General features: G+C 59.9%; 1 protein-coding gene across 16 annotated transcripts in view; it reads left to right on the top strand.

Moving 5' to 3' along the window:
• Nucleotides 1-13,651, top strand: part of PHLDB1 (pleckstrin homology like domain family B member 1) — a 45,983-nt gene that overhangs the window by 30,925 nt on the left and 1,407 nt on the right. For 5 of the 16 annotated variants that reach the window (XM_080640453.1, XM_080640454.1, XM_080640444.1 and 2 more), the window contains 10 exons: nt 746-883; nt 4,072-4,209; nt 4,351-4,453; nt 4,864-4,908; nt 5,492-5,783; nt 5,884-5,974; nt 7,539-7,685; nt 9,654-9,770; nt 10,074-10,176; nt 12,862-12,947. In XM_080640453.1, coding sequence (XP_080496579.1) covers nt 746-883; nt 4,072-4,209; nt 4,351-4,453; nt 4,864-4,908; nt 5,492-5,783; nt 5,884-5,974; nt 7,539-7,685; nt 9,654-9,770; nt 10,074-10,176; nt 12,862-12,947 — 1,260 coding nt within the window. Of the gene's footprint in view, nt 1-745; nt 884-4,071; nt 4,210-4,350; nt 4,454-4,863; nt 4,909-5,491; nt 5,784-5,883; nt 6,615-6,695; nt 7,686-9,653; nt 9,771-10,073; nt 10,177-12,861; nt 12,948-13,651 lie in introns of those variants that run through there. The other 11 variants (XM_080640447.1, XM_080640445.1, XM_080640457.1 and 8 more) reach the window with 8 other exon arrangements.

The raw sequence follows: 13,651 nt of genomic DNA, 5'->3' as shown, positions 1-13,651 counted from the left end.
CTCTGGCCCAGGCCTGGGGACTTCCTGTAGTCCTGGCAGCTCGCGGAGAGCAGGCTCTGCCCTGGCAGGAGGGCCTGTGCCCAGAGGGCTCTGAGCCTCCTCTGCTCCTGCACATGCCATCCCTTGCCCCTGGGCAGGACCGTCTCTGGGGTCCCAGTCCCATTAGCCTCTTGTATTCCCTCCTGCTCCCGGCCTTCCCCCAGCGCACGATGCCCAAGCACCTAAAGGCGACAGGGGCACCTCGCCCGTGCCCACAGCCCCGCGCCAGGCCCGCCTTTGCAGCCTCTGCCTCCCAGGACCTGGTTCCCACCTGCTGCCTTCCTCCTGGACTGCCCTCCTCCTCCTCCACTGCCATCCCACCTTCCCCGAAGTGGATGGCGTGTCCCTCCACCCTCAGCCCACTGCTGTGGCTCTGTCTGCTCACCGCTCCCAGCTCTGGGCCGGCCTGGGCGTGGTCAGTGCTGGGGCCTGGTGGCTGGCCTCCCGCGGGCATAGCACGCGTGTGTGTCCTGGAGTGGTGCCCGTTCCTCTGTGTCCTCAGCACATTCACGACAACCCTTTCCTTCTCTTTCTGCTCTTGTTTCTCCCTTCCTTCCTCGCCTTCTTCCCTCGCCTCCTGTCTGTTTCTCTGAAATGGCCTTCCCTTCACCTCCCTCCAACCTTCCCTTTCTTCTCCCTGTCTTCCTCCTTCCCCTCATCTCCTGGCCTTCCCTCCGCTTGCTCCCACCCTTCCTCGCTTTCCTAGCCGGAGAGGCCACTGCCCCTCGCTGTGCACTTAGAGCAATGGTACCAGGAGCTGATGGCCGGGCTGGGGATCCCCGCAGCAGCCTCCCCTCACTCCTCCCCCCCACCTCTGCCCACCAAAGCCTTTCGTCAGCTGCAGGTAACCCCCCTCTTCACTGCCTGTCCCTCCTCATCCCTGTGCCTCTGCTCAGAGTCCTCCTGCCACACATGCCTCCTTAGATGGTGGGGTTCAGTCCAGCCAGGGCGGTGTGGGGCCCCTGGACCTGAGGTGGCACTGAGGGCTTCCTCACGGGCAGCCATCCTGGCATTTTTCTAAGCTGGCGGGCCAGCTCTGTGAGGCCAAAGGTGGTGGGACTGCCTGCCCAGTGGGAGGGGTGAGGCTGGCCTGGGGCTCTGCTCTGTTCCCGCCCCTTAGGCTCTACAGCAGCAGTTCTCAACCTGTGGGTCATGACCCACAGGTTGAGAACCGCTAGCAGGGTCGCCTAAGACCATCGGAAAGCACAGGTATTTACATTACAATTCATAACAGTAGCAAAATTACAGTTATGAAGTAGCAATGAAAATAATTTTATGGTTGGGGGTCACCACAACATGAGGAACTGTATTAAAGGGTCGCGGCGTTAGAAAGGTTGAGAATCACTGCACTAGAGTTAGTGTGTCCTGGGAGAACGGCCAGGATTTTGCTCTCCTTGTCTTCCCAGGGGGACACTGGGAGGCAGGACAGAGGGGGACAAAGACTTTGAAGTGAGAGCCCTGAGAGTCCCCTCGGTGCTGCCATGGGGGGAGGGGCTGCTGGAGCCCCCTGAGCTGCCATGGGGGGAGGGGCCGCGTGGTGCTGGCCACTCGGGTGGGAGTGTTTGGATAGGCTGCCCCCTAGCCTCCCTCTTCCCCCGTTCCCCCCTGCTGGCCTGCTGCCGTGCCCAGGTCCCACCATTGGCTTCGGCCCTTGGTGAAGGCACTGCACCCCTCAGGCTGACTTGAGCTAAAGCTCCGTGTCCCCTTGGGAGGGTTTGGTTCGTGGACGTGGGGTGCCTCTCCGGACATGGGCTCTGAGGAAATGAGTAATCTCCCCAAGCCCCACGTCTAGAAAGGAGCACAGCCTGCGAGTCAGGGTTCTTGACTCCAAAGGCCTTTCTCCCTGACAGTGATGCTGTGGGGAGCGGCAGCCCCTTAGCCTGGCTGCTCCCTCCTTTCGTAGTGAGGAAGCTCTGGCCCGTGTTGGGGCACAGCCCAGGCCACGTGGCGGGTGGTGGCTGAGCTGGGACTACAGGGAGCCTGGCCACCCATTGGCCTTCTGCACAACTCTGCCCCGCGGGTGTGAGCTCCTCGCCTGGGTCCACTTACCAGGTTCTTCTAAGACAGGGTTGGCCCAGGGACTGGCCCCAGGACGCACAGCCTGGCAGAAGGCTTGGCAGCTGCCAGCACTTGCCTGTGAGGCTGCCCGTAGGCTCCCTGCTGTTGTCAGCTGGGACTGGCCTTGGTCACAGCCCGCCTCGGGGGCCTGGGGTGCGGTGGAACAGTGGGGGGGCCTGGAGTAAGGTGGAACAGTGGGGGAGTCTGGAATGGGAAGGAACAGTGGGGGGGCCAGGGGCCTGGGGTGAGGTGGAACAGTGGGGGGGGCCAGGGGCCTAGGGTGAGGTGGAACAGTGGGAGCCAGGGGCCTGGGATGGGGTGGAACAGTGGGGGCCGGGGCCCTGGGATGGGGTGGAGCAGTGGGGGGGCCGGGGGCCTAGGGTGAGGTGGAACAGTGGGGGGGCCAGGGGCCTAGGGTGAGGTGGAACAGTGGGAGCCAGGGGCCTGGGATGGGGTGGAACAGTGGGGGGGCCAGGGGCCTGAGGTGAGGTGGAACAGTGGGAGCCAGGGGCCTGGGGTGAGGTAGAACAGTGGGGGCCGGGGCCCTGGGATGGGGTGGAGCAGTGGGGGGGCCGGGGGCCTAGGGTGAGGTGGAACAGTGCGGGCCGGGGGCTTGGGATGGGGTGGAACAGTGGGGGGGCCAGGGGCCTGGGGTGAGGTGGAACAGTGAGGGACAGGGGCCTGGGATGGGGTGGAACAGTGGGGGCCGGGGGCCTGGGATGGGGTGGAACAGTGAGGGACAGGGGCCTGGGGTGAGGTGGAACAGTGAGGGACAGGGGCCTGGGATGGGGTGGAACAGTGGGGGCCGGGGGCCTGGGATGGGGTGGAACAGTGAGGGACAGGGGCCTGGGGTGAGGTGGAACAGTGAGGGACAGGGGCCTGGGATGGGGTGGAACAGTGGGGGCCGGGGGCCTGGGATGGGGTGGAACAGTGGGGGCTGGGGGCCTGGGATGGGGTGGAAGAGTGAGGGCCAGGGGCCTGGGGTGGGATGGAACAGTGAGGGACAGGGGCCTGGGATGGGGTGGAACAGTGAGGGCCAGGGGCCTGGGATGAGGTGGAACAGTGGGGGGGGCCAGGGGCCTGGGGTGAGGTGGAACAGTGTGGGCCAGGGGCCTGGGGTGGGGTGGAACAGAGGTGGGGCCAGGCGCCTGGGGTGAGGTGGAACAGTGAGGGCCAGGGGCCTGGGATGGGGTGGAACAGTGAGGGCCAGGGGCCTGGGATGGGGTGGAACAGTGGGGGCCAGGGGCCTGGGATGAGGTGGAACAGTGAGGGCCAGGGGCCTGGGGTGAGGTGGAACAGTGAGGGCCAGGGGCCTGGGATGGGGTGGAACAGTGGGGGGGCCAGAGGCATAGGGTAAGGTGGAACAGTGAGGGCCAGGGGCCTGCGGTGAGGTGGAACAGTGAGGGCCAGGGGCCTGGGATGGGGTGGAACAGTGGGGGGGCCAGGGGCCTGGGGTGAGGTGGAACAGTGTGGGCCAGGGGCCAGGGGCCTGGGATGGGGTGGAACAGTGGTGGGGCCAGGGGCCTGGGGTGAGGTGGAACAGTGGGGGCCAGGGGCCTGGGGTGAGGTGGAACAGTGGGGCAAGGGACCTGGGATGGGGTGGAACAGTGGGGGCAAGGGACCTGGGATGGGGTGGAACAGTGGGGGCAAGGGACCTGGGATGGGGTGGAACAGTGATGGCCAGGGGCCTGGGATGGGGTGGAACAATGGGGCCAGGGGCCTGGGGTGAGGTGGAACAGTGGGGCAAGGGGCCTGGGATGGGGTGGAACAGTGGGGCAAGGGACCTGGGATGGGGTGGAACAGTGGGGGCAAGGGACCTGGGATGGGGTGGAACAGTGGGGGCAAGGGGCCTGGGATGGGGTGGAACAGTGATGGCCAGGGGCCTGGGATGGGGTGGAACAGTGGGGGCCAGGGGCCTGGAATGGGGTGGAACAGTGGGGGGCCAGGTCACTAGGCAGCATCTCTTCCCCCCAGGTGTTCCGCTCCAAGATGGATGGGGAAGCCGCCAGCCCCCCTGCCCGCACCTGCGGCCCTCTGCCCTCGTCCTCGGGCTCCTCCTCCTCCTCCTCCCAGCTCAGTGTGGCTGCCTTGGGCCGCAGCCCTTCCCCAAAGGTCTGAGGCCAGTGTGCAAGCAAGATACGGGGCGGGGGGAAGGGGTGCTGGAGACCCCCTACTGAGGAGAGGCCAACGCCATCGTGGAAGCCTTTGGGGGGTGTCCTGAGCCTCAGGTCCCAACACCCGGTCTCCCTCCAGAGCACGCCCCTCGCCCAGAACGGCCCGGGCAGCCTTCCCCGCACCCTGGCGGCCACGCTGCAGGACATCGAGACCAAGCGCCAGCTGGCCCTGCAGCAGAAGGGTGAGTGCCCCCGGGGCCCGGTGTCTGCCTCCCATTCCCCCCACCCCCCCACCTTTCACAGGATGTTTTTCTTTAATGGGGACCCAGATAGCCAGAAGGTATTAGACACCTACAGAGAGCCACCCTGCTTGCTTATCAGGGGCAGGGACCCTAGGGGGTGGGATGCTGTGAGCTCTTGCCTAGAGGGCCCCGCAAGCAAGAGAGTGGGTTTTGACTGGAGTGGGAGCTGCATCACCCTGTCTGGAGGAAGGGGGTGGACTTGACCCCCAGAAATGCTCCTGAAGATACTGCTCTGGGGATCCAGGAGGCTTGTTGCTTAAGTGCATTTTGGTTGTTTAGAAAGCCCATGTCCGCTCCTCTCTCCTCTCATCCCCTCTGTCTCCTCCTCCCCGCTGACGGGTCCCCCACAGTCCAGCCGCTTCCCGCCGAGCCCCTCCCAGCTGCCGGCCCAGCAGGTAGACGTGGTCCCTGGGGACGGGTCTCTGGCTGGGCAGCCTCCACCTGGGCGTCTGCATGGTGCACTCTGTCCAGCCCCAGTGTCCGGTGGCAGCTCCCAGCTGAGCTGGGCTGGGTGCCCGGCTGCCTCGCCCCTCAAGCTGAGCTCTGTCAGCCTCAGCTGCGCTCCCAGTTCCCCTCTGCTCCTGCTGGCTGTTGTTGCTCCTGCCTCTGCGTTGTGGCTGGTTCTGCACTGACTCCCTGGTGCCCTGTCTTCCTCTCCCTTCCCCAGCGGGCAGGGCGGGCGCATGTGTCCCCATCTGCAGGCCTTGCTGCCAGGGCACCACCTGGGCAGGCTCAGTGCCCTGTGGGCTCAGGATGCAGAGAGAGCTGACGCCAGGCGTGCAGCTGGAGCCAGATGAGCCTGAGTGTGGGCAGGGCAGCTGCACCTGGTGCTGGGGGGCCTCAAGGGAACTGGCGGGGGCCGATGTGGGTGCCCTGTGCTACCCTCTCCTGCTCGCTCCTTCCCTCTGGCTGCGATGTTGCCAGCATCCTCTCTGGGTAGTGGGCTGCCCCCTGTGACCCTACCTGTCCCTCCCACAGGTCAGCAGGTGATTGAGGAGCAGCGGCGGAGACTGGCTGAGCTGAAGCAGAGAGCAGCAGCCGAGGCTCAGTGCCAGTGGGATGCCCTGCATGGGGCGCCCCCCTTCCTGGCAGGCCCCTCGGGCTTCCCCCCGCTCATGCACTCTATCCTGCACCACCTGCCAGCGGGGCGGGAGCACGGGGAGGAGGGCGAGCACGCCTATGACACGCTGAGCCTGGAGAGCTCTGACAGCATGGAGACCAGCGCCTCTACAGGCGGCAACTCTGCCTGCTCCCCCGACAACATGTCCAGGTACCCGCCCCGCCCCAGCCAGCCAAGTGCCGCTCTGCGTCCCCCACACGGGACTTGCCACCCCTGCCAGATGCCTCCTCAGCCCCCCTTCCCTCTTCAGTGTGAGCGGCCTGGACGTGGGGAAGCTCGAGGAGATGGAGAAGATGCTGAAAGAAGCTCACGCGGAGAAGAGCCGCCTCATGGAGTCCAGGGTGAGGCAGACCTGGATGCGGAGCCCGAGGCGGGGTGGGGGTCCCAGCATCTCCTCCTGTCTGCCAAGGGCCAGCGCTTTAAGCTGTGTCACCCACATGTTCCTTGCAAAATTCCCTTGAGGAGAAAAGTTGAGGGACAGGGAGCCTTGGTGAGATTCATGTTCACAGCTCATAGGAAAAGATGGGGGGCAGCCGGGGCCCGTCCAGCCATGAATTTCCTGTGTGGGAATTCCATCTCTGTGTGTTGATGTCTGTGGACGTTGTGGCTGCCATGGGGCTTTTTAAAAAAACAAACATATATATACTGATTAAAAAAAAAAAAAAAATATATATATATATATATATACACACACAGAGGGAGAGAGAGAGAAACATCAGTGATGAGAGAGAATCATTGATTGGCTGCCTGCACGCCCCCTATTGGGGATGGAGCCTGCAACCCCGGGCATGTGGCCTGACCCTGACTGGGAAGTGAACCGTGACCTCTGGTTCATAGCTCAACCACTGAACCACACCGGCCGGGCAGGGACTTTTGATTCCTGTCTACCTGAGTGGCTGTCCTTCCTCCTGGGATGCTAGGAAAAGCAGCAGGTGGGGGTGAGGAAGCGGGACAGAAGAGAAGGCACATGTTCCAGGCAGAGCAGAGGTGTGGGTGTGGGTGTGGTTGGGGGTGGGGACCTTGGGGCTAGTGGGGGCTGAGGGGGGTCATGTCTCCTTTAAGTTGGCCTGGAGCTGGGACGACACCAACGAGGGACTGCAGTTCACCTTGCACACAGCCAGGCTGAGGAGCCCAGGCCTGGGAGGGAGTTAGACCCGGAGCTGTAGAAGCTGCACACCCCAAAGCGGGGTGCGTTCACAGCGCCTCGTGGCAAATGGAGAGAAAGGAGATTGTGCTGAGCTTTAGCGAGAAATGGCAAAGGGTTAATGGTATAAAAGTCATGATCGTGATTTAGACATAGAACATCAGGACATGCTCTGTGGCTCACTATTTGTTTTAGTGACTTTTAAAATCTGCTACTATGGCTTTCATAAGTTCATTTTCCTCTTGGAAATTTGAAGTTGAAGTACAAATGTTACTAATTTGGAGTTTCCGAGGGCCTTGGTGATTAGGAAAGGACCCCTGAGTATACTCACTGTAAAAAAAGTTGTTGAGATTCTCTGTGTTTTAGGAATTCAGATAAAACGCAGGAGCCCTATGGGTTTATCGAGGGCTTCCCTCCCGCTGGAGTCAGTGATGGCATTTAATAACGATCTGGTGTAATTTTACTAAGGTCGCAGGGGAGGCGCCCCGGCCCCTTACAGATGAGGCGGTGAGGCTTAGGGTTGGCATGACCTTGTCAGGGTCCCCTGGTTTGCAGTGGCCAAGCCAGGCTTCGAAGCAGCGCCCTCTCATGTCAGAGCGTGTCCCTCAACAGCCAGGCCTTGGTGTGGGTGCTGAGGATGCCTCCTCAGGCCAGGCTGCCCTCTGCGGTGGGTGCTCCCTGCGGCCCGCCCTGCTCTGAGAGGGGATCTGGGGGTGGAGGCAGAGGGCAGCTGTGGGCGCTGACCCCTGGCTGTGGCGAAGGAGCAGGAGTTGGGGCTGCGGAGGCAGGCCCTGGAGGAGGAACGGCGGCGGCGGGAGCACGTGGAACGCAGGCTGCAGAGTGAGAGCAGCCGGAGGCAGCAGCTAGTGGAGAAGGAGGTCAAGCTGCGGGAGAAGCATTTTTCTCAGGTGCGTGGCTGGGGTGTGGCGGGTGATGGGCTGAGGTGCGTGGCTGGGGTGTGGCGGGTGATGGGCTGAGGTGCGTGGCTGAGGTGGGCCACGTGGGGCAGGGACAGGCCAGGCACCTGCTGGCGGGAACACCGCTCTGCTCTGGAGGAGGCTGCTGTTGGCTCAGCACAAGCAGGTTCCTCAGGACACGGTCAGGCCCCAGGAGCAGAGACCCAGGGCTTGTCCCAGTCAGTGTGCATGTGCACATGTGTTTGCATGTGTGTGTGTGTGTGTTTTCATGTGTGTGGGGAGTGGGAGGTTGTGGGGACATGGCAGCCCCCTCGCTGACACCCAGGGTCAGAGAAGATGGTCTGAACAGGCCTCTCAGAGGTGGAAGCAGAGAGTTGAACCAGAGCAGCTCCCCGTGGCCTCTCTTGGGGCCTGGTCTCTGCTCCCCAAATCTGTGCTGTTCCTCCCTCCTGCTTCCCCGATGACCTCCTGTCCCCGGGGCTTCATGGCTCCAGGCCCCACAGTGGACGGCCTGGCTGTGCTGATGGTTTCCGTCTCCAAGATCCTAGTCTCTCCCGGGACAGAAGTCCATCCTCTTACAGACACCAACTCTGGGCTTTCTCCTTGCTCAGGAGACGTGCAGAACATTTAACTAACTAACTAACTAACTAACTAACTAACTAATGCGCTAGCTCGAAAGGCAAGTCCAAGTGCTTTTTAAAAACATGTATATATTTGTATTGATTTCAGAGAGGAAGGGAGAGGGAGAGAGAAACATCAATGATGAGAGAGAACCAATGATCGACTGCCTCCTGCATGCCCCCTTCTGGGGATCGAGCCCACAACCCGGGCCTGTGCCCTGACCAGAATTAAACCCTGACCTGATTCCTAGGTCGATGTTGAGCAGAACATTTGGAGGCAGAAGGAGGAATGAGTTGGGAGGGGAATGTCCTCATGTCTCTGGTCCTGGTCGTTGCCCTGTGCGGGCCGGGGCTCAGCAGGCTGGGCATGCACATGCCTCCCGGGTGGGGCCTAGACCTGCCCCGTGGTGACAGCAGCCACAGCTCCTGATTCCCTGACCCCAGGGTAGGCTACCCCGGTTGGGTCTGAGAAAGAAGAAAAAATAATCAGGTCATGGCCGGCCAGTGCGGCTCAGTGATTGAGCATCGACCAATGAACCAGGAGGTCACAGTTCGATTCCCAGGCAGGACACATGCTCAGGGCTGTGGGTTTGATCCCCAGTGTGGGGTGTGCAGGAGGCAGCCGATCCATGATTCTCTCTTATCATTGATGTTTCTATCTCTTTCCCTTTCCCTTCCTCTCTGAAATCAATAAAAATATATTAAGAAAAGAAAAATAATCAGAACTGTGAGTTTTACCTCTGTGTTTAGAATCTTTGGCCAGGGCCACTGTGGGACTCTCTAGCTCCTGCTGTGGGCTGAGTGCGCTGGGGGCGGGGGTCCAGGGAGCCCCATTTTGGGGTGCTTCCTGGAAGGTGTGCATTTTGTTTTTTCTTTAATCTGTGATGTTTCCTTTTTGGGCCATTCTAATGTTCTTCCCAGAAAGGAAGAGCAGAAAGAAAGCAGGTGACAGAGTGGAGTTAGTCTGAGAATTTGTGAGGTGGAACAGACCTTGGGGATTATATCGTTCAAAGCCACGTTTTCCACCTAAGGACACAGAGGCCCAGAGAGGGGGCATGACCCTGACCAGGTCCCCTGGGAAGTCAGAGACCAGATGTCCTGTGGGGCTTCTCTTCCCAGAGCCTGCTCACAGCGGCCTCTTGCTTTATTCCGCTCAGCCCCGGAGGGAGAGGAGGGGGGTGACAAGACAAGTATGGCTGCAGCTGGGTCATTGCAGAGCCATGGCCATGGGCGAGGGAGGGAGAGTGGCAGGCTGTGGGGTGCAGGACTGAAGCTGAGGGGCTCGGACAAGGAACGACGGGGCAGCGAGGAGACTGTGGACCCTGCCTTCTGCTCCCAGGCGCGACCCCTGACCCGCTACCTGCCTGTCCGGAAGGAGGACTTTGACTTGAAGACTCACATCGAGTCCTCAGGCCACGGTGTCGACACCTGTCTGCATGTGGTGCTCAGCAGCAAGGTGGGCGTGGCCCGGGTGCTGGGCGTGGCCCGGGTGCTGGGCGTGGCCCCTGTGCTGGGCTTGGCCTGTGTGCGGGGAGGGGACCAGCGTCGGAGGCCCTCCTGGCCTTGGTCCTGCCCTGACATCGAGGTCTGGCTCAGGGTGTTCTAGCTTGAAGAGATGTTGGGGACAGCCCTTCCCCCCCACCTCCCGCCCAATACAGGCATAGGTGCTGCCACTTCTGTGGATGTTAGGGTTCGAGGTTCAGGGAAGGAAGGTTCAGGGCCGGGCATTGAGTCCTTCCTCATTCCTGCCTCCCACCAGGTCTGTCGTGGCTACTTGGTCAAGATGGGCGGAAAGATTAAGTCGTGGAAGAAGCGCTGGTTTGTCTTCGACCGGCTCAAGCGCACCCTCTCCTATTATGTGGGTGAGTTCCCACACAGCTTCCCAGAAGCAGGCCCTGGGGTCCACCCCCAACAGCTGGTCTTCCGGAAGAGGCCAAGCTCCAGGGGGGCCACGGGCTCGCTGGGTCTGTCCTCTCCTCCACCCCTGGCAAATGTGAAGGGTGTACCTGGTCACCTCCATAGATTGGTTCATTCATTTACTTATTTATTTAAAAAAATATTTTTTTTATTGATTTCAGAGAGAAAGGGAGAGGGACAGAGAGAAACATCAATGATGAGAGAGAATCATTGATTGGCTGCCTCCTGCACGCCCCCTACTGGGGATTGAGCCTGCAACCAGGGCATGTGCTTTGACCAGGAATCCAACCAGCCACCTCTTGGTTCCTGGGTCGATGCTTAACCACTGAGCAACCCAGGCCAGGCTCATCTATTTATTTATTCAGCAACTGCTAAGCATCTGATAAGTTCCATGCACTGTTCTCCGCTCTGGTGATAAGCAAGGTGGCCGCAGCCCCTCCCATGGAGCTTGTTGTCAGGGAGGCAGCTACTGAATAAAGCGCTAGATCGTGATGGCTGGGCACTGGATCCTGGTGCCTGGGACTCATTCATTCAACTCATTGAGTACCTACTGTGTGCTGGGCACATAGTTGTTGGTGTTGGGGGAGGTAGATCTTTGGAGGAACATGAGCGGCTCAGCCTGGCCAGATAGAGCTTGGGGCTAGAGCAGGGGAGGGTGTGAGACCAGGCCAGAGAGACCGGTCGGCACCAGCCTATATGTGGCCTTGGCCAAGCCAAGGAGGCAGTGGTGCCCAGGCGGAGCCAGCAGAGACGCTGTGAGCGCAGGCAGCGGGATTAGAGTTGCCTCAGGAAGGTCACGCCTCGGCATCAGGGAAGACGAGTTAAAGGGGCAGAGGGTGTGCGGGGCCCAGGACGGGCTGCAGCTGGGACCCAGGGTCGATGACTTGGGCCGGAAAGGAGACGGGTGGGGAGGGTGCCCACTGCCAGCCACCGCCACCTGAGCAGTGATTGCCCGGATGCCTTCATGATGGTCTGTGGTCTTTCCTTTACGTCCCGGGCTCGCTGTCCAGGATGTCGCTTGTAGGGCCTGGGCAGTGTGGGCCTGCGACAGATGGCCGGGCCCTGTGCCCCCTTCTCCCCTGCCCCCCTCAAGCCACCTCCACTGAAGTGAGCCTCCTTCCTGCCACCTGCCCCCAGATGATCAGTACTTCCTTCCACTTCGTAATATTAGAGTCGAATAGGTGAATGTGTTCATATAGTTCAAAATCATAATACAGAAAAGGTTTAAATTGGGGATTATGCCCCCACTCACGAGAATTGATTTCTTCTGTATCCGTCTAGTGCCGTGGTCGGCAAACTGCGGCTCGCGAGCCACATGCGGCTCTTTGGTCCCTTGAGTGTGGCTCTTCCACAAAATACCATGGCCTGGGTCAGTCTATTTTGAAGAAGTGGCGTTAGAATAAGTTTAAGTTTAAAAAATTTGGCTCTCAAAAGAAATTTCAATCGTTGTACTGTTGATATTTGGCTCTGTTGACTAATGAGTTTGCCGACCACTGGTCTAGTGTTTCTCTTGTTTTTTGTTGATCCTCACCTGAGGATATTTTCCATTGATTTTTAGAGAGTGGAATGGAGGGGGAGAGAGAGAGAAACATGGATGTGAGAGCCACATCGATTGGTTGCCTCCCGCACGCACCTGACCAGGGCCCAGGATGGAGCCTACAACTGAGGTACATGCCCTTGACTAGAATTGAACCCAGGGCCTTCGGTCCACGGGCTATTGCTCTATCAAACCAGGTAGGGCCATCAAGTGTTTCTTTAAGGCAGTGGTCGGCAAACTGCGGCTTGTGAGCCACATGCGGCTCGCGGGCTGCGGTTTGCCGCTCTGTTGACTAATGAGTTTGCCGACCACTGACCTCGACTCTTGATTCCAATAATTACAGGCTGTTGTTGTTCCTTGTGATTAAGCCCCTATCCAGTGGTCGGCAAACTCATTGGTCAACAGAGCGGCAAACCGCAGCTCGCGAGCCGCATGTGGCTCACAAGCCGCAGTTTGCCGACCACTGCTTTAAGGGAATGGGAACAAGCAAGCGTGTTCTTACCCCTTTTATACACAGAAGGGAACACACTCCTTGTTTTTCTGAGAATGCATCTTGGAGGCCTTTCTGCACCAAGCATGTCCATGTCTCCATGTTTATACCCAGCTACAGTTTGGAGCTACTTCTGGGTTTGCAGAGCACAGGTTTCTGCACCGTCCTTTGCATGTGCCCCGCACCCATGCGCTAGTTTACCAGCCCTCACGCTCGGGGGCACCTGGGTGGTTTGCAGTCTTCTGTGAGTACAAACACGCTATGCTGAGTGGTGTAAGCATGTCACTTTGCATACGTGTGAGGTGCATTTTCCTAAGTGTGATTATTGGCTCAAAGGACAAACAGGTCGATACGGCAAACCACCCACAGTCTCCCAGTTCAGACTACCCGCTGCCTTTTTCTCCACAGACCTGACCAGAGCGTGCTGTGTGACTTTTCGTGTATTTCTGACTTCCGATAGTGGGTGGTGGTGTCTCAGTGGCGTTCTAACCCACCGTCCTGTGGATGCGCGTGAGCCTGCGCCCCCGCCCTGGGGACTGGGCACTACCGCCTCCCACCCCCCACCCCCCAGCCTCCTCAGCTTGGCCCTTGTTTCCTTTGCAGACAAACATGAGACGAAACTGAAGGGGGTGATCTACTTCCAGGCCATCGAGGAGGTGTACTATGACCACCTGCGCAGCGCGGCCAAGGTGCGGGCGCCCAGGGACTGCAGGGTACTGGGCAGGCTCAGAGCGAAGGCCTCCGCCAACCCTGCAGTCTTGGGGGTTGCTCCCTCTGTAAACTTTCCCTTCCTTTCTCCTTCTCCCCTTCCCCAAAGGGGTGTTTCAGCTTCACTCTGGTGCCTGAGCCTGAGGTACGCCCCGCCCCCCATAGACAGTAACCAAAATTACCGCATTTTTAAAATATATTTTTTATTGGTTTCAGAGAGGAAGGGAGTAAGAGAGAAACATCAGTGATGAGAGTCATTAATCGGCTGCCTCCTACACGCCCCCTTCTGGGAATTGAGCCCACAACCCAGACATGTGCCCTGACCAGGAGTCGAACCATGACCTCCTGGTTCATAGATCGATTCTCAACCACTGAGTCACGCTTTTGCAGAGAGAACGCATGAGACGAAACAGCCCTTGGTGTCTGATTTGTGAAATTCTTTTGTGCCTGGGGTTGCTAAGGACCAGGGCCCTACCTGGTAGAATATGACTGTGACAGGTCCAAGGACTGCCAGGGCGAGGAGGGGAACATCTCAGCTTGGGCCCCACTTGGCTGGTGGGGTCTAGGTTTCTGGTCCATGTAGGGCTCAGCCCTGAGCTCCAGGTCATCATGGGGACAGGGCAGGGCTGGGCGGGGTGGATGGGGGGCTGGGCGGGGTGGATGGGGGGCTGGGCGGGGTGGATGG

Source organism: Plecotus auritus (assembly GCF_963455305.1).
Source record: "Plecotus auritus genome assembly, chromosome: 9".
NCBI lineage: Eukaryota > Metazoa > Chordata > Mammalia > Chiroptera > Vespertilionidae > Plecotus > Plecotus auritus.
The sequence above is the reverse complement of the archived record's forward strand: the minus strand, read 5'-3'. Positions and strand labels throughout refer to the sequence as shown.